This window comes from Spermophilus citellus, assembly GCF_964194105.1.
Source record: "Spermophilus citellus genome assembly, chromosome: 18".
NCBI classification, from domain to species: Eukaryota; Metazoa; Chordata; class Mammalia; order Rodentia; family Sciuridae; genus Spermophilus; species Spermophilus citellus.
Window position 1 is genome coordinate 13,216,353 of NC_138200.1, and position 18,282 is coordinate 13,234,634.

The 18,282-nt window shown below is 52.7% G+C and overlaps 2 protein-coding genes across 10 annotated transcripts in view; both read right to left on the reverse strand.

Annotated features, from left to right (window-relative positions):
- Positions 1–4,659: 4,659 nt before the first annotated feature.
- Positions 4,660–16,818, reverse strand: CCDC97 (coiled-coil domain containing 97). Of its 4 annotated transcripts, XR_014019763.1 has the most exons (7): positions 15,435–16,818; positions 14,375–14,590; positions 10,601–11,056; positions 8,208–8,486; positions 7,677–7,806; positions 6,303–6,433; positions 5,515–5,652 (listed from the first exon to the last, which is right to left on the reverse strand). XR_014019763.1 is itself a non-coding variant. In XM_081275279.1 (6 exons), the coding sequence occupies exons 1-6, from the start codon at positions 15,445–15,447 to the stop codon at positions 5,532–5,534; spliced, it is 960 nt and encodes a 319-aa protein (XP_081131405.1). In that variant the 5' UTR covers positions 15,448–16,818; the 3' UTR covers positions 4,660–5,531. The 4 variants fall into 4 exon arrangements, 3 of the variants coding, with proteins under 3 accessions (XP_081131405.1, XP_081131404.1, XP_081131406.1); XM_081275279.1 differs by lacking the exon at positions 6,303–6,433 and having other exon boundaries at positions 4,660–5,652; positions 10,856–11,056; XM_081275278.1 differs by lacking the exon at positions 6,303–6,433 and having other exon boundaries at positions 4,660–5,647.
- Positions 16,819–16,965: 147 nt separating this feature from the next.
- The window catches only part of HNRNPUL1 (heterogeneous nuclear ribonucleoprotein U like 1), a 35,354-nt gene continuing 34,037 nt past the window's right edge, over positions 16,966–18,282 (reverse strand). For all 6 annotated transcript variants that reach the window (XM_081275276.1, XM_081275272.1, XM_081275274.1 and 3 more), the window contains exon 15: positions 16,966–18,235. In XM_081275276.1, coding sequence (XP_081131402.1) covers positions 18,119–18,235 — 117 coding nt within the window. In that variant the 3' untranslated portion in view covers positions 16,966–18,118. The remainder of the gene's footprint in view (positions 18,236–18,282) is intronic.

Here is an 18,282-nt window from a genome sequence, read left to right on the forward strand (position 1 = left end):
TGGGAGTGCGGTGCTGCCATGGGCCTAGAGCAGTTGGCAGCACTGTGGCTGAGCGTGAGCATCCTGGGCCTTCCTCCTGCCCCAGGTCTGGGAGCTGCATGGGGCCAAGTTGGGATGGGGGGACAGGAGAAGCTCACTGTGCAAGGACATGTTGCCATTGTCACCAGCCTCATGTGTGGAGACACTGCTGAGACCTGGCCCTGAGTGGCAGAAACACAAAGCAAGGACACAGTGACATGGGCTGTAGTCCCTGTAGCCCCATAAGGATGTGGTACATATGCTCTCCCACAGAGACTGAAATATGGGCAGTGTCCCACAATCTTACATTCACCTCTCAGAATTGCAGTGGACACACAGGGGCTCATGCCTGAACCAGGACACATGGAGTGCGACACCTGCAGCAGTCACAGCCCACACATACAGATACAAACAGAGTGTCACCCCATCACATAAACACAGCCCAACCTTGGAGCTTCATTGGGACATGACACAAGCAGAGACTTCAATAGCAAAACAGTCACACCAATATATTCCATAGGGTCATGGTCACCACCACCACATACCAGACAGAGATTCAGACAGTTACAGACACACATCTCAGCATCAGAGCCCCTCAGGAAATGGACACCCCCCAGGCAGTTACACAAACATCCTTCCTGGGGTCATGGTCACCCCACATCACACACAGAGGTTTGACATATGTCACAGTCACAGACTGCCAGTGGTCCTACCCACTGTCTTGACATTTCACCGCCATCCCCACTCCCCTGGGGAGTTCCATGTGGCCCACTGATGGCCACGACCCTGTCACACCCAGGGTCCCAGACAGTGCAGCTCCCACACACCCAGACACACCCCCGGGGTCCCCAAGGCCCTCAAGCCCGGCACTGCCTGCGGACAAGCGTTGGCTGTGCGCTGTGGCGGTCGCCCCGCCCGCCGGTGACACACCCCGCCCACCTGCCCCGGGCTGCCGCCGAGGTGGCGCGGGGGAAGGCAAAGTGTGGGCTCAGCACCTTCACCAGCCGCGTGCGCGGCCCGGGCCCTGCCACCCTGGCACCGTGGCCCGCTGGGTGGCCCGGCCCAGTCGGGACACGTCTGCGCCGCCCGCACCAACCGCAGGGGCAGGGCCGGGGTTCGGGGCGCTCCGCTGCCTCCCCGCCAGCCCCGCCGGGGACAGCGCGGCCGTCCGTCGGGGGAAGTCGTGGGGGGAGCCTGGGTTCCGGCTGGAGCCCCGGCTTCCCGTCCGGCCGACGGGCAGGAAGCGGCCGGGGGAGGCCAGCTCAGGCCTTCCTGCCGGCTCCCGGGGATGGGGTCGGTGTGGGGGAGCCCCCTTCCCGCCAGGTCTCTGGGCGTCCCAGTGCTAGGTGTGTCCTGGTTCCAGTAGGAACTCACAGGTGTGTTCAGGCCCCGTGTGTGCACCTGGAGGTGGGGGGGGGGTCTCCAACAAGTGTGGTGGCTCTACGCCGCTGGCCTGGCACCTCTTGGCCTTTGGTGGGTGGTGGTGGCAGCGGGTGCGCCCCAGCACGTGTTCGGCTCCGTGTCTGTGGCTGCGCTGCATTTCTGTTGAGTGTGTCTGCTGGTTTATGTTTCTGCTGGACACGCCGGGGTACTTTCCATGGGCTCCATGTCCTGGCACTGACTGGTGAGTCTGTGTACCAGTGGGTCGCTAGTTTTTTCTTTTTCCCTCCCCCTCAACGTCTTCCCGGCTCTCTTGGTGTAAATTTCTATGTTCTTAGTGTAAATTCAACCTGAAATTTGGGTGTTTTCTGCATGCTTATAGGTCTGTGACAAAGATGTTTCCAGGAAGTGTTGTGTATTTGGCTTTTAAAGGAAGTTTTTGGTACACGTGTGATTGTTGCCAGTGTCTGTGTGTCTGTACATTTGTGGTTTTTTTTTTTTTTTTTTTTTTTTTTTTTGTGGTGCTAGGGGTGAAACCGAGGCCTGGAGCATGTTGGGCAAGTGCTCTACCACTAAGCTCCGCCCCAGCCCTAGTGTGTGATCAGTGTGTGATCCCCGTGTGCCTTGCTGGTATTCTGAGGACTTTTGTGTTCTGCAGATGGTGTGTTTCTTGTTTCCAACACGCCTTCCGTGGCTCTTGCAGTCTGTGTGGGAGGCTGTACTTCCGGACTGTGTGGCTTGTGTGTGTCCATCTCAGGGACTGGTATTTTCAGCCTGTGTGGGCAGCTGCAAGCAGGTGGAGTCTGCATTGGTCTCCCCACCTGTAGGCTGGTGGCTCCAGAGTGTGAGAGCACTGGGAGATCTCAGCAGGGGTGGATGTGGGTCTGTATTGTGTGCCAGTGTTTTCAAGGAAGGGAGACCTCCTGTCCTGTGAAGCCACTGGCATCATCTGGTTGACCAGTGTCCACCCATTGGCCTTTGTGCTGAGTAAGTGGAGGCTGCGTCTGCGGCGTCCCCTTGCCTGCTGGTGCCACGTTGGCTCAGGGCTGGCGGTGGCAGCGGGCAGGGCAGGGCAGGGGCTGTGGTGGGCACTGGCCCCAAGCCCAGCCTTGGTATAAATATCCCCAGGCTGCCTGTGGCTGTGTTTACTCAGCCCCAGCCCCGGGGCGGCAGCAGCCCAGCAGGTCTGGGGGTGGGGGTGACCAGGCCACAGCACAGACATTTCCTTCTGGCCAGACAGACCCAAAGCCTTACTGCCCCCTCCAGCCTAGGGTCGAGGTGGTGACCCCTAATTCTGGGCCCCCAGCGGAGCTCTGACTTGGACATCCAGTTAGGCTTCCTGGGTCTGGGAGACACAGATGGAAATGGGGGCCCAGGGAGGGCTGGGCATGGAGGGACAGGAAAAAATGAGGGTAAAGGCCAGAGGAGGAGGGAGAGAGGGATGGGGAAACAGGGTTAGTGAGACAGTAGCTGAAACCCAGGGGCCCAGGAGAAAAGGACAAATGCAGGAAGAAAAGTGAGAAGGGGGAAAGAAGGAGAAGCAAGGGAAATGGAGGGAGAAGAGGGGCCAGCAGGGGATGGAAAGTCACAGGAAGACGCTGACAGCCAGAGACGCAGAGACCGAATAAGACGGGGGTGGGGGAGGGAGGGAAGCCAAAGATCTGAAGGAAACAAGAGGAGGGCACGGGGCAGGCAGAGACCTCAAGACAGGAGCCGAGGGAGGGAGGAGCAGGGAGTCACTTTGGCTCTGGCAGGACACACAGAGGTGTGGACGTGGGGGGTGGGGGTGGCAGCCAGCAGAACCCGGTCAGAGCCAGGACAGACGGGAGACACGGGGTGGGGGCCGGATGCCCACAGAGGGGCTCTTCCCCAGAGGGGCCCTCCCTCCCTGACTCAGCCTCTCCACCCACCCCATCCCTACAACTGGGAGTGAAGGGAGAGGTGCCCACGGTGGGGGCTGCTCCCAGGGGGTGTGTCTCTTGCATCCCTGCCTGATCCTGTCTCCACCTCTCTTCCTGTCTGCTCATCTAATCCCCATCCCTGTGACCGGCTCCACCTCTGTCTCAGCTACAGTGCTCATGTCTCTACCATCTGACTAACGCAGATTCTGACTCAATTGCTGCGCCTCTTGTCGCTCTTACAAAATTACATAACCAATTTATGTATGGCAAAGTATATCACCAACAAATTTAATGATCAAATAGACTAAAGAAAGGCTGAGACCTACACCAGGGAAAAGTGCCCACGGAGCACGTACCCAGGAGACATTCTCATGTCTGGAGCTCCTCTTCCCCAGCGGGGGTCCCGAGTCCAGCAGGCTGGATTATTTTGGGCCCTACTGTTGCATCTCCTCCGGGAGACAGAATTAGTGACACTGACAACAAACACCCTGCACAGGACTGCTGGGCCAACCAGTGACCCTGGCACTGGCTTTTGTGTGCAGATGGCCCGTCTGTGAAGGATAGTGCCTGGCTCTTGGGAGGCTCCCTGGTGTCACAGTGTCCAGTTCTCCTCCCACCTCTCTACCTGTCTTGATTGGGTGGCCCCATATCTAACAGGAAGCTGGCAGGATGGTTTCTGGGACCTGGGTTCCCATGGCCTGAATGGCCTTGAAGCATCTGTTCCCGGGCTCCTTGACCAGCTGCAAAAGAGCCAATGTCTGCTTGGAGGCTTCAGCCCAGCATCAGGCACCTGGTGGGGCCTGGCACAGGTCCCGACTGCTTAGCAGCTCTCATTATTTAAGTTTCTCCATCTGCACATCCACTGCCTCCATTCAGCTCTAACTTCCATGTCTGGTGCTGATCGTTCTTGACCTAGAGGCCGGGGTCAGGAACCATAGCCCCAGGAGGCACTTCTGAGGGTCCTTCAAGGCTGGCTAGGGCAGGATGTCGCAATTCCTTCTCACAAGTGAAGTGCTCCTGGGCTCAGCCTCATCAACCCTTGGCCTGAGCTACCACCCCCAAAGTGGCCTGTCCTTTCTGTCTGCCGGGGGAGCAAGGGCCGGGTGTGGGGGCATGGGAAGGTGGGACGCCTGGGTTCCCACAGCTATGGCTGAGTCACAGGCGGCCATCTGGCTCCCATTAGCCCAGGGCGGCAGGGGGCTCTGTGGGGCGGGCCCTGTGGCTGGCTGGGGGCAGGGATGCTGCTGGGGCAGGCTGCGTGTGTGGGATGACTCAGGACCCATGATAACAGCCTGTGCGTATTTGGGGAGTGTAAACAGGAGAGGGAGAGGGAGGCGGAGGAAGCGAAGGAAGGGAAACTTGTGGCTGGGTGGGAGGGGGTGGGAGAGTGGGGTGGGGAGAGTCCCCTTCGCACACCACAGCTGGCAGGCCCCATGACCCCTAGACCCGTCTCTGCGCAGCCCTCTGGGTCCCCCTTGCTCCCAGCCCCTTGCAGACAGGGCTCTGCTGCTCTCTGCAGCCAGGTCTGGCGGTGTGTGTGTGTGTGTGTTTCTGTGTGCATAGGCACAGGGCGGGGTTGGGGGGGTGACTGAAACCCAGAGAGATAAGGACTGAGACAGAAAGGGACAGAGGCAGCATGAGGCTGAGAGAGAAATGGAATGTACAGGCAGAAAGAACAATGGGCCCAGAGAGAGGCCAGAGGAAAGATGGGAACCTAACAGAAGCAGAGTTGCAGATGCGGCAGAGATCGAGGGCAGCAGGGTAGAGAGCCAGGAACCAGAGCAAAGCTGTGTGGGGCCCAGGCACAGCCCCCTCTCCCAGGTTGTTGGGCACTGGAATCACCCTAGCCAGTCCAGCCACCATGGGCCCCACTGGCTGGCCTCAGCCCAGGAGGAACATTTATCCCCTGCTGTGGGGACAGAGCCCAGGGCACAGAGTGGGAGAATGGGGGAGGTAGACACAGTGGCCAGACCTGGGAAGAGGGAGGAAGGGGGCAGTGATAGATGGCGAGAGACAGGGACAGACAGATGGGACAGGAGAGAGTGGGGAACGAAGGAGAAGGGTAGGGAACTCCAGAAAGAGGTAGTGGTGTTGTTTGATGTGACACCAGACCCGTGGGGCAGGGGTGCCGCACTGCCGTCCCTCTGGAGAAAGAGTCACCAAGCCGGCCTGTAATCAGCTGCCTTGTTGGGGCTGGGAAGGGTGGGCAGCTGGCTTCGGGGGTGGTAGCCATCAGTCCCCATCCAGTTCTGGGCTGGGAGCATCCTCAGGCTCTTCCTCATCAAAGTACTTCTCTTCCTCATCCCGTGCCACAATGTCCAAGTTGTCAAAGTCAGGGTTGTCGTCCACTGTGCTGCAGGGGAAGAAGGCTGTCAGGGAGCCCTGAGAGACCCAGGTCAAGGACATGGGAACCTTCCCTCCCCAAAGGTCAAAGGCCATATGATGGCAGCTGCCAGTTAGAACCAGCACCCAGAGGGGGATGCTATGCCTGTCCAGACTTAAAAGGGAAGGAAACATTTTCCAAGTTAAAGACTCTACATAAAAACTCTGGTTTCTTTTAAAAGCTGGAAGATGTGGCCACACAGGCCCACATGACTGAGGCAGGCGCTGGATGGCTGTGCCTCCCAGAACGCTTAGACACCTTGACTATCCTCACCAGGGGTGTGCTACTGCTCTCTAGTCTGGTAGAGGCCAGGGATGAAGCTAAACATCCTACCGCACAGGACAGACCACCCCCCATGACAAAGAACTGCCTGGCCCGAAGGTGGCAGGCGTGCCCAGGTGGAGAAGCCCTCTCTTAAGCCACTAAGTCACCCTCTCGGGCGTAGCTCTAACCTTCACAGGGCTCCTCATCATACTCACTGGGTCACCCAGCCCTGTCCCATCTGAGCTCTCTCCCTCATCTTTCCAAAGCCACAGCCACCCTGCTGCTCCTCAGCCAAGGCAGGGCCCTGGCACCTGCTGCCCAGCCCTGCTCCTTCCCCGGGTATCTCTGTTTCTTACCCTCACCTCCTGTGGCCCCGTGCTCAGAGGTCAGCTCCTCAGGCCCCTCCCCGGCCTCCAGGCTCTGCTTCCTTCTGCTCCTTACCCTGCTTTGCTTTGCTTCAAAGTCTCATCCCAGTGTCTTTAAGCCCCTGGTGGGGACAATAAGATGTCAGTGCCCGGGGAGACAAAACTGTCCAATGTCTGCCTTAGAACATGGGCTGCGTGTCATCACATCTTCCAGCTCTATGAGAAGCCAGGCCAGTCTTCGTCTCCCTCACTGGAGGGGACCCTTTCCAGCAGGGAAACCTTTTGCTAGTTTGTTCCCTGCACGCACCCAGAGCCTGCACACAGCAGACCCTCGGCATCTGCTGAGTGAACGACCAGGTGAGGGGCCTGCGTAAGCTACTAAGCACAGGGCAGGTCTCCACTCCCCACTTCCTCAGGGGCACCTGGCTTGGGAGCAGCTGTGGTGCCAGCTCACTGACCGGCCTCCCTCCCCGACCCCCCATGGGGGCTTGGCGCACTCTCACCACTTCTTGGGTGGGAACTGAGGCTCTTGAGAGGCTCTGCTGCAGCTGGCAGCAGATCTGCCACATTTGATTTCAGAGTGAGGGGATCCAACAATGGGTCAGCCATGCTCCAGTCCCTAGGTGCTGACTATGTGCTGAGCCTTGAGGTAATGGTGATCATGGTTCCCATGTTAACAGTGAGCCCATCAAAGGCCCGTTTGCAGCCCCAGAGTTCATATGTCATTGAGGCTGGATATGAAACAAGAGGGCTCGTGGCTGCCAGACTATGTTCAGAACCATGAGGAATGCTGGCTCAGAGGACAAATCATTTACCACTGACTCTGATGCACCAGTTTCCTGTATCCTTATCCTGATGGCAAAATCCTTTTCCTAAGTAGGTGGCCTATGTGTCCTCCCCAACCCCTGGGGCTATACTGTAGGGGTAACCACCACAGGCCCCTCCAGCTGGGGCAGTAACCCTGCCAGGGGTTAATTTCCTGCAGCGAGGAAGTGTGGGGTCCTGGGGAGGCCGCCGAGTTTCCTGGACACATTGGGAGGATTGGGGTAGTGGTTTCCTGCCAGGTCATAGTCACTTGCCAAAATAGAAATGTTTTAATGTTTTATCAACAGTGAGCTACAATGTCAGGCCAGCTCACTCCCTTCCTTACAGATGAGGGGACTGAGAAAGACCAGGCTAGTCCAGGGTCACTTAGCCACTGCCTCTGGTTGATCTGAAACCACAGGGCTGTTTGACCTCTGGGCCCACATCCTGAAACCATTCCAGGGCTCTCATGCAAAACAAAGAGAGGTGCATAGGGCCTGTTTGTGGCCCAGGGTCATGGGGTGCCGGGCTGGGGGAAGGGAAGGCAGGGCCCAGGAGCACCTGTAGTCAAAGTCCCCATCCTTGCCGTCTAGGAAGCGCTGGTGCATCCGGCTGGTGAACTCCTCCCGTAGGATCAGCCTCTCCTCCGAGTCGGGTACCCAGGTTTCTGAGTCTTTGCCTGCTCCCTGATCTGTGGAGGGAGACACCATGGGAGGGTGGCCTGAACATGTTCACACAGAGCTGTTGCTTCTGTGCTCTGCCCAGCTAGTCCCAGTGGCACAGAGAACACAGAGGTGACTGAGATAGCCTGGGTCCCCCAGGGGTACACATCAAACACATGACAATGCAGTGCTCTGAAAGCTATATATTAGGGTCAGGACAGACCTGAGGGTGGAGAAGGAAGACCTTCTCAGTAGAGGGACAGGCATGATCAAAAGCTTGGAGTGAGGGATCCTTCAAAGAGTGCAGGGTAGGGAGGCTAGATGCTAGAGATGGGAAGGGTGGGCAGGGTAACGTGTCAGGCTGGGCAGACTGAGGCCTGGCTCAGGGCAGGTGTCCAAACACTGGGGTCTCCTTGCTGTTGGCCCTCACCTTCTTCATCACTATCTTCCTCCTCTTCTTCCTCCTCCAGGCAGGCCTCCTCCTCCTCTTGCTGCTGGAGCAGCCGCTGCTGCAGCTCTCGCTCCTGGTAAGACTGGAGCAGTAGGTCGGAGAGTGGGCAGGCAGGTGTGCCGGGGGAGCCAGGTCTGGGGTGCTGGGGCACTGGGGCGCGGGCACTGAGCTCCTCCTGGGTGAGGTACTGCCCAATGTACTGCTCATAGAGCAGGGGCGCCCGGAACCGCATCTGCTCATCACTGAAGTACTCACCCCCTGCAAAGATGGGAGCCAGAGTGGGTGTGTCTGTAGTAGATGTGTGGTCGTGCTTGTAGGAAGATGTGTACACACACAAGTTTGTGTGTGTGTGTGTGTGTGCGCGTGCGCGCGCAGGTGCACATGCTGCACGCTCACATGCAGATGCAGAGGGAAATATGCAGATATATGAGGCTATGGACACGAATACTCATGCTTGTGTTGAGTATGCGCACAATCAGGCCTGCATCTACCTGTGTATTCATGTGTCTGCACATGTGTGTGTGTGAGGCTGGGCCTAGAACATGTGGGTTTTTGAGGTGCTAGTTGTACAACTGTGCCTAGACAGGATTCAAAAGCTGCTGCCCGTGGATGCACGTGTATAGTCACATGTATACAAACATCCCACTATGTGCCTTAGCATACTGTCCACAGGTACCTAAGTCTGGGGATTGGCACATAGGACAACACAAACCAGCTGCATGTGCATCCTATGCCTGTTTGCTGAGCCTGCTTGGCTGTCTGGGTACAAGCCTGGACAAGCCTACACTGCTGGGCACGTATGTGTATCCATCTATGTGGATCTGGGTATGTGTGCTAGCACAATTGGGTCAGGGGAGGCGTTTATCTGCCTGTGGGAGTGCCCGGCAGGGGCAGGGCTGTCCTGTGTGGCAGCAAGCACCAGATCTAACCTCTTCCCAGGGTGTTCCTTTGTGCAGCTTCCCTTTCAGGTGGGCCTGGTTTCTTCACTCAGGTCCTTTGCATCTCCTGGCTGTTTCTTCCTGAAGGAGTGGCATTGTCCCTCAGCTAACAGTTAAACCTGACCACAGCTCTTCCCACCTATGGGTCCTAGTTCTGACTCCAGAGTCCAGGACCCAGAATCCACCCAGAATCCTGACCTGTACAGCACTGTGGTCTGTGATTGTCCCTATCTTCCTCAGCATTCCCAGTCCTGCCATCTCCTCATCCCTATCTATTTCTAGCATCTTCCACCAGATTTTTTTTTTAATATTTTATTAGTTGTCAATAGACCTTTATTTATTTGTATGTGGTGCTGAGGATCGAACCCAGTGCCTCACACATGCTAGGCAAGCGCTCTACCACTGAGCCACAACCCCAGCCCTGCATCTACCTGTGTAGATTCTCTTTTTATCCCTCCTCCCTAGCTCAGACTGTCTCCCTCTTTCACTCTAGGTCCCTTGGTCTCTCTCCTTCTCCTGCTTTTTCCCTGCCTCTCAGTTTCCACATTTAACCCCACCTCCTTCCTTCATCCACTCATCCTCCTCCTTTCTTCATCCTTATTCACCTGTTCATCCCTGTGTTACTCTTCCTGTATCAATCTCTCTACAACTTGGGTCTTCCCCCTAATCAGAACTTAACTCACTTTCTACTTCATTTGCCCTTGTCTTTTAACTGGTTCTGGGAGTCTAGGTCACAAGATACTTTTAATTATGTCCTGGTCAAAAAGGCACCAATTGTTGGCAGTGGTGCATGCCTATAATCTCAATGGCTTGGGAGGCTGAGGCAAGTTCAAAGCTAGCCTCAGCAACTTAGTGAGACCCTGTCTCAAAAAATAAAAATAAAAAAAGGGCTGGGGATGTGGCTGAGTGGTCAAATGCCCCTGTGTTCAATCTCTAGTATGAAAAGAAAAGAAAGAGGGCTGGGGATGTGGCTCAAGCGGTAATGCGCTCGCCTGGCATGCGCGGGGCTGCTGGGTTCGATCATCAGCACCACATAAAATAAAATAAAGAATGTTTTCCTTCATGGTTCTCATGTGTTTTTTTCAAGAAGACCCTTTTGTCCCCAAAGTCATAAATATTCCCTTTGGTTTCCACTGGTACCTTTGGGCATGGGGTGAGTTTTTCCTTAGGGACAACCGATGATGACAATGCAATGATCATACAGTTGTGTGTCATCTACTAAATTCTGTCATCTACTAAATTCTAAGTTCACTGTGTCCCCCATTCTCTTGCTCAGGCTCCTGTCCTCTCTGCCTTACGTTATGACAGACATTTCTCTGTCTCTCCCTGTGTCCCCCAGGATCTTTTGTCTGTGCTCCTGCTCTCCTGCCCTTATTTCTCCCTCCCTCCGTCTCCACTTCCCATCTCCGCCCCTCACCCATCAGCGCCCCACACCTTGGATGAGCTCACGCAGTGCAGCATAGCGCCGGTTACGCAGGCGGGTACGCAGGGTGCGTGGCCTAGCAGTGCCCTGCCGGGCCACCTCAGCACAGTAGAAGTCGGCACGGTGGTCACCACGCAGGTGGCCAAAGCAGGCCAGGTGCTCCTCTCTGAGGCTTGTGCGGAAGCGCTCCAGGAACACTAGTGGCTTCTCATGGTACAGCTGGCCCAGGATGGCCACCTTCTCACGTTCTGTCAAGTCAGGCTCACCCTGCTGCTGGCTGCACACAGGCAGGCGGCTGGCAGCCACAGCATGTAGCATGGCGCTGACTGCTGCATTCTCAGCCCCGGGGATGTCACTGTCCAGGGCCCCTGGTGGGCTCTCTGCTGCTTCCACCTTGCCCTCTGGTCTAGATGGGACTGGTGTCCAGGCCAGCTCACCCCAGTGCCCAGGTTTGGGCTCCGTGTGGCCTGTGAGGAGATGGGAGACTCGTTAGTTCAGGGATGGAGTGCAGAAAGGGGCAGAGGGAAGGTTTGGGTAGGAAGGGGCTTGGTGCTCACTTACTCAGTTCCTATTTATGATGAACTTATTATATTCTAGGCCCTAGAGAGACCACAGTGAGCAAGAGGTTGACATTTTAGTGGGAACACAGACAATTAACATAATTACTGAAAAAAATGTAGTGTTAGGTGTTTCCCTGGCTATGCAGAAAAACAAAGAAGGAAGGGGGAAGTTAATGGAGGATGGCTGCAATTTTAATGGAAGGGTCACAGAAGACTGCAAAAGAGTGACATCAGAGTAGAGACCTGAGGTAAGGAGTAGCTTAGTCATGAGACTTCTGGGGTAAGAAAGTTCCAGGCCAAGGAAATTGCCCATGCAAAGACCTTGAGGCCTGACTTACTGATTTACTCAATTCTTTGTCACTTGTTCATAAAATTATGAATACATTTACTAACTTGTTCACCTACCCATTCATTTTCTTATGCATTCACACATTCATGTTTTAGCAACTCTACATCTGTGAGGCCCTGAGTTCAACAATGCAGAGGATTCACAGGAGGAATCCAGTCTAACTCCTGCCCTCATGGAGCACCCAGTCTTATGTAGGAGACAATCAAGATCAAACATAGTACACATGCTGGGTGTGGTGGTCCACACCTGAAATCCCAGTTATTTGGGAGGCTGAGGCTGGAGAATTGCAACTTCAAGGTCAGCCTGGGCAATTTAGCAAGACCCTTAAAATAAAATGACAAGAGCTGGGGATGTAACTTGGTGGCACAGCACCCCTGGATTCAATCCTCAGTATTAAAAAAAAAAAAAAAAAAAAAAAAAAAAGAAAGAAAAAGAAAGTGGGGGGGGGGGAGGAAGAAGAAAGCTGGACACTAGGGAAACTCTGGTAAGAGCTATTTCCTAAGTGTGGTGGGAGCTGCAGCAAGACTACAACAAGCAGGAATACGTCAAGATAAGAAGTGGAGACAACTCTTTCAACTCTTTTAAGTAGCTTGCCTGGGATGGGGAGGACACAGGGGATGGTGGTTGCAGGTTTCTTGGATGTCAACTGAGCAAGAGAAGACAGCTAGAGCAGGGGATGTGGAGGATGGGGAGGGAAAGTAGGGGAGGGCTGGGAAGATGCTCATTAGGCTGAGAGCACAGGCCATGGAGCTGAAAGGCTAGAAGGTGAGGGAGGCGTCCAGGATAAGGTCCAGGGCTCTGGATTAGGGATGGCCAAATCATCCCTAAGACAGGGACGTGGATAAGAAAGAGGTCTGGCACATGGAAGTTATGATGCGCGCAGGGGATGTTTAAAGGAGGTATCTAAGACTGCTGGGACCCAGGTCTCCAGACTCCTTAGAGGAGAAGTGCTGGGCTGGAGACAGAGTTGTAGGTATCGTCAGAGCCAAGATAGGAAGTGGGGGTAGGAGAGATTATGTGAGCGATGACAGGGAAGAGAGGCCAGGAAGAAGGACTGAGTCGATGGGATCAGACTATAACTGTGAAAGTTAAAAACTGGCTTCCCCAGAGCTGGGACTTTGGCTCAGTTGGTAGAGTACCTGCCTCGCATGCACAAGGCCCTGAGTTCAGTCCCCAGTAGTGCGTGCGCACATACACACACACACACACACACACACTCACAAAAGAAAAAAAAAAAAGACAAAAACACTGGCTTCCCCAAAGAGCTGTATCTTAATTTCTGGAACCTGACCAGTGCCAATAATATGGAGGAAAAAAATGGCTTAGGGGGGGGAGTCTTCACAGACATAAGTAAATTAAGGCCCTTGAGATGGAGAAATTTTTCTGGAGTATGTATCCAGGTGTGTCCTAAACATAATTACAAGAGTCCTATAAGAGAGGTTGAAGAAGATCTGACACAGAGCAAAAGGCAGTGTAAAGCAAGAAGCAGAGACTGAAGTTATGTGGCCACAAGCCAGGAATCACAGAAGCCATCACTGGCTGGGAAGAGGCAAGAAACAGCCCAGAGCCTGTGAGGGGACCCTATGACACCTTGGTTTCAGTCCAGTGATACTGATTTTAGACTTCTGGCCTTCAGAACAGTGAGAAAATAAATTTCTGTTATTGAAGACATTGACTTTATGGCAATTTGTTTTAGGAGCCACAATAAACTAAGGCAAAGGCTCAGAAGCAGCAACCTGAGAGGAAGAAAGTCCGAGTGCCATGGGGGTACAAGTAAAAGAATGGAGGAGCCAATAGCATGAATCCTCCAAGTAATCAAGTAAGGAAGGAATTGGATGCAGTGACTATTTAAACTGTATAGGGACAAATCACTGGGGAACCTTAATCAGAGCAATTTGGGAGAGTAAAAGCCAGACTACAGTGGATAGGAAGTAAGGGAATGGAGGCAATTGTACATGACTCTGGAGAAGATAAATGGTGTCTGGAAGGCAGCATGGGGCCAAAGGACAGATTTTCTTTTTAGGTTAGAAAAAATATTTTTATAGACTGGGCATGTAGCTCAGTGGTAGAGTGTGTGCTTGGCATGCGCAAAGCCTGTGGTTATCAAACCCCAGCGCCAACAAATAAAAAATTTTTTAAAAACCCTAAAATTTTGTTATGAAAAATTTCAAACACAAAATTAGAGTACACTGACACCCCTCCCCCTACATTCATATAGCCACCATTCACTTCAACAATCACCAGTTCTTAACCAGAACCAATTTGAACCAATTTCCCAACTACCCCTCACTCCACATCAGATTGTCTGAAGAAATGGACTTTTATGATGAGCAAGACAAAAGCATTTTAGATTCTAAGGGGAACGTACCAGAAGAAGCAAAAGCACTAAGATGCAAGGGAGAGAGAGACACGAGCGAGCAAAGAAATGCAGTAAGAACTTTGAAGAGGCAGACTAGATTACGGCCTTGGCAGAAAGGGGTTAGAATGAAATGGGGCTGTTAGTCTGGGGTAAATAGTTTGTTCGAGACCGGCGGAAGGTTAACGTGGGCCAAGAGAAAGCTGTTTGGCCCAGGGAAGGTAACTGTGGGAGGACTGGCCGAGGGCAGGGGAGAGGTTTTTGATAAGGAAAACTGGTTGGCCTGGAGCGTGGAAGGGGATGAACTAGGAAGAGGTTAATTTCGGAGAAGAATGGAGAGAAAGGAAGTCAACCGCAACAGGAGCGAGGAAAATCTGCAAAATGATGGACCGGACAGGTAAGGTTGAGGGCAGGTGTTCCCTTATAAAGAGTCCTCCTTCGCGTTCCCACGGAATCATTTCCTTGTGACACCGCAACTGCATTCCTCGCAACTGCAGTATCCGCGTGGCAAGTACCTTACCTTCATCGGGTTCCTTTGTCGCCACAGCCTCCATCCAGAGTTTCGCCGATTTAACCGCCGCCGCAGTCTCCGCACACCAATCTCGATCCCACGTACTCAGAGACACTTCCGGCCGTGCACTGTACAATGGCCGGGTGTTCCTACGCGTCCGGGCACCGAAGTTCCGGCTCGAAGGAGGATCTTCCTCTGCGCATGCGTCTGCCTTGGTTCCGCCCTCTGTAGCCAGGAAGGAAAGGGGTGCAGGGTTGAAAGGGCGTTCAGCTTCTCCTGTCTGAAATTGGAAAATCTGGAGGGACCCTAACCATGGTTGATTTGTTCATTGCTGTGACTCTTAACTCCTGGCGTATTTATATTTGGGATGAATGGTTGGGCGACCACCCTCCAGGACCTGTTACAGTAACTCTTTTTTTAAAAAAAGAGTTTGTGCTTTTTTAGACCCGTTTCTTCACCACCTCATGGAATATTCTAAGTCTTGACTTATTTATCATCACACCCACTCCCTGGGTAGCATGAGATGGGTGGTGAGGTGGGGGATAAAATTGCCCCTCTGTACTTCCAGAACCTGGAGGAACTCTGCAGATGTGAAGGAAAAACAACTGTGGGCCTGATTTGCCCTAGGGGTTGGGAAGGGACTATTAATATTTAGGGGGTCTCTTACCAGCAGACAGGCATGTTACTAGTGACCACCACGAGTGGCCTGGGGGGCTGAGGAAGTCACCCTCCCCAGGCTGGCTCAGAGGTGGCTTCTTTCTGAGAGGGAGGCAGACAAGGCTGAGACCTGAAGGATCAGGAATGCAAGTTTAGAAGGGTCTCAGGCAGGGTGGCTGTCCTGGTTAGTTCTTGTTGCTGTAAATACTTCAGTATGGTCGAAGAATATGAAAGGTGTTCCAACTTTGACATTAGAAAATTTGAGAAATTTTAAACTTCTTTTTGGAAGGGGGGCCAGTACTGGGATTGCACCTAATGCCCTACCACTAAATTATATCCTCAGCCCTTTTATTAAAACTTTTTTTTTTTTTTTTTTTTTGGTAGTGTGGATTTAAACCTAGGGGCACTTTACCATCGAGTTTCATCTCCAGTCCTTTTTGAGACAGGGTCTTGCTATGCTGCTGAGGCTGGCCTCGAACTTGCAATTCTGCCCCAGCCTTATGAATTGCTGGAATTACAGACTTGCACAACTGTGTCCAGCCAGTGTCATGAATCTTTAAGTAAAATCCTCAATACACATTTTCCCAAGGTAGAGTCTCATGGCATTTTGTATAGGTTCCAAAGGAATTTATAATTCCCCAGAATGAATCACTGAAGTTCAAAAGGGAAGCTGAAAGAGCTGAAGCCATTAAGGTCACCAGGTGCCAGGCCACATGGGGCCTGAATAAACTGTATTAAGCAACTTGAGCTCCTTTAACCTGCAAGGATTGGAGAAGGGGATAAGGGTAAGGGACTGCAGAGATCTGTAAACTGGTATCATAATCCAGAGACTGGCTGAGACCACACAAGAGGAAGAACTTCCTAGTTTACCTTCTCGCAGGACCTGGGAGATGTGGAAGACAGATCTTGAGGTCCCTTTTTGCCACACCCCATAAGCAGGAACGACACAGATGTATCACCAAGGGAGGCCAGCAGAGGGTGCTGTTGCCTAGCACACGCATCTGTCACTAAGGGGACTTTCCAGCTAAGGGGACCCAGAGCAGTGAAGGGATCACTCTAGCTAGGGTCCCTTTTAGCTGCCAACAGTAGCCCTTTCTCATGTTTACATGCCCCATTTTAGACCTCAAGACTAGTCAGCCTCCCCTCTCCCTTGTTTTTATAGGCCACACAGCCTTCAAAAGGCTTGGAGCTCCAGTGAGGATAGCTGGGCTGAGCCAGCCACTCCTGTGCTCTGGCACTCTCCCCCATAACATGCAAGGAACACATTATGTATTGAAAGAATGGAGAAACGAAAACGGGAAGGACAATAGTTAGGGAGATGCAACCCCAAAGTTCACCCCTATTAATTCCCCTTCCTCCAGAAAGGGAGAACCATCCCCTCACACCAACCCAGGATTGCATCAACCACTGTGCTGTCACTGGCAATACTGCAGTGGGAGCTCTGTGAGGAGTCAGAGATGCACTGGCCATGCTGTACCCCTAGCTTTGCAGGATGGTTGAGGGGACAGAATAGATTCCCATTATATACTGGCTGAGAAATGAAATTCTTGGAATTTCAGTTAGCTTGGACCACAAGAAACAGGCAGGGCCAACAGAAGGCAACACACACACACCAGACTTGAGGTGTCTGGTCAACCAATATCCAGTGACAGCCCTGAACAAACCACTCCTGTTCTCTCCCACCAGAATTGCCTGTCCCTCTCTGCCTCTGGACCTGTTCCACACCTTCTAATAAAATACTCCCATGAGGATTTGGGATTATGAGAAGTTTTGAGAACCACTTTTAAAAGAGCTACTGAAATCTTGGAATAAAGGGATATACTTAGCACCAAAATCCAGGCCAGGCAGAGGAATCCCTCAATGTTTAATGGATAAGTAAATAATTTCCCCTTGAAAAAGCCTCCCCACCCCAATTAAAGTTCAACTGCAGTAACACTTCAGGGTTTTGATCCTGCTTCCTTCCTGCTAGGAGGTGCCATGTCATTTATTGAAGGAAAACAAAACAAAACAAAACAAAACAGGGCAAACACATTTCTTAATAAGTGCAGTTTGTTAAAATCCTGTTAAAACATGGGTAAAGGGGAAGTAAGAATAATCAAAGTATATCACTGTAGGAAAAACTTGAGGTCTGGCACCTGGGAGGGCACTGGAGAGGAGGCTGTGGGGGAAACTTCATATTCTGAAGGGAAAGAACCCCCCACCTTCCCTTCACCCTCTCACCCGCTTAATCCCACCAGAAACTACCAAGACGCCCAGAATAAAAGGTTTCAAGTTCAATAGTCACACTCTCTCCAAATACAAAAAGCAGTTACAATTCAACTGAACACAGAAGCTTGTGTGCAAAGTTACGGGGAACTGAGACATCGTATAAAAAGTTAGGTTAAAGATGATTCTGTGGTTTTTTTTTTTTTTGTTTGTGTGTTTTGTTTTGTTTCGAGGGTGTGGCTCTTCCTCGGTCACCTGAACTCAGCAAAGAAATGGTTATTTTGATGAAGTATCAACGGCCGACCCACAGTAAAAACAGACAAATTCTAAAAATTAAAAAAAAAAGCATAATTACCAAAAAAATATGTTGCTGCTTCCTCCCTCCACATTTGCTTTTGCTTTTTAAACTTTTTTTTTTAAGTTTTTGATTTTTTTTTTTTTAATCCTGAAAAGTAGACAGTAAAACAGCTCCTGGAAGAATTTACAACCAACTGCATGAGGGTCTGGGAAGCTGAGGGGCTGGAGCAGGGCTGGGAGGAGCAAACAGGAAGGGGTCTTCCCCTTAGTCACTGTGGCCTCACTGATGACCAAGGGAAAGAGGGATTTTCAGTCAAAAAGGGGCAAGGAGGAAAAGGAAGAGGTGGGAGATGGAGGGGACAAACAAAATAAAAGGTCATTGTTGCCTGTTTGAATCCAGAGAAAATTGCCTGGCCTGTGGGGGAGAAGACCCCTCCCCCAAAGGAGAGGCAGTGGGCTGGAGGGAGGCAGCTCTGGGATGACCCCATCCCCAGCACCACAGGACCCGGTGGGGGTAGAGGAGGGGCCAGAGAAGGGGCCGAGGCAGGCGCTGGTGCAGGAAGCCGGCAGCGGCCCCGGGAGCCTCCACACTGGCTACTGTGTGCTTGTGCCACCCTGTGTGCTGCCGGAGTAGCTCCCGTAGTCGTAGTTCCCATAGTATGGCGGCCACTGGCCCTGGTTCTGATAGTACTGGTTCCACTGCTGGGCATACTGGAGAGAGAGACCAAGAGCACCAATTTGTCCTTCATCCACTCGAC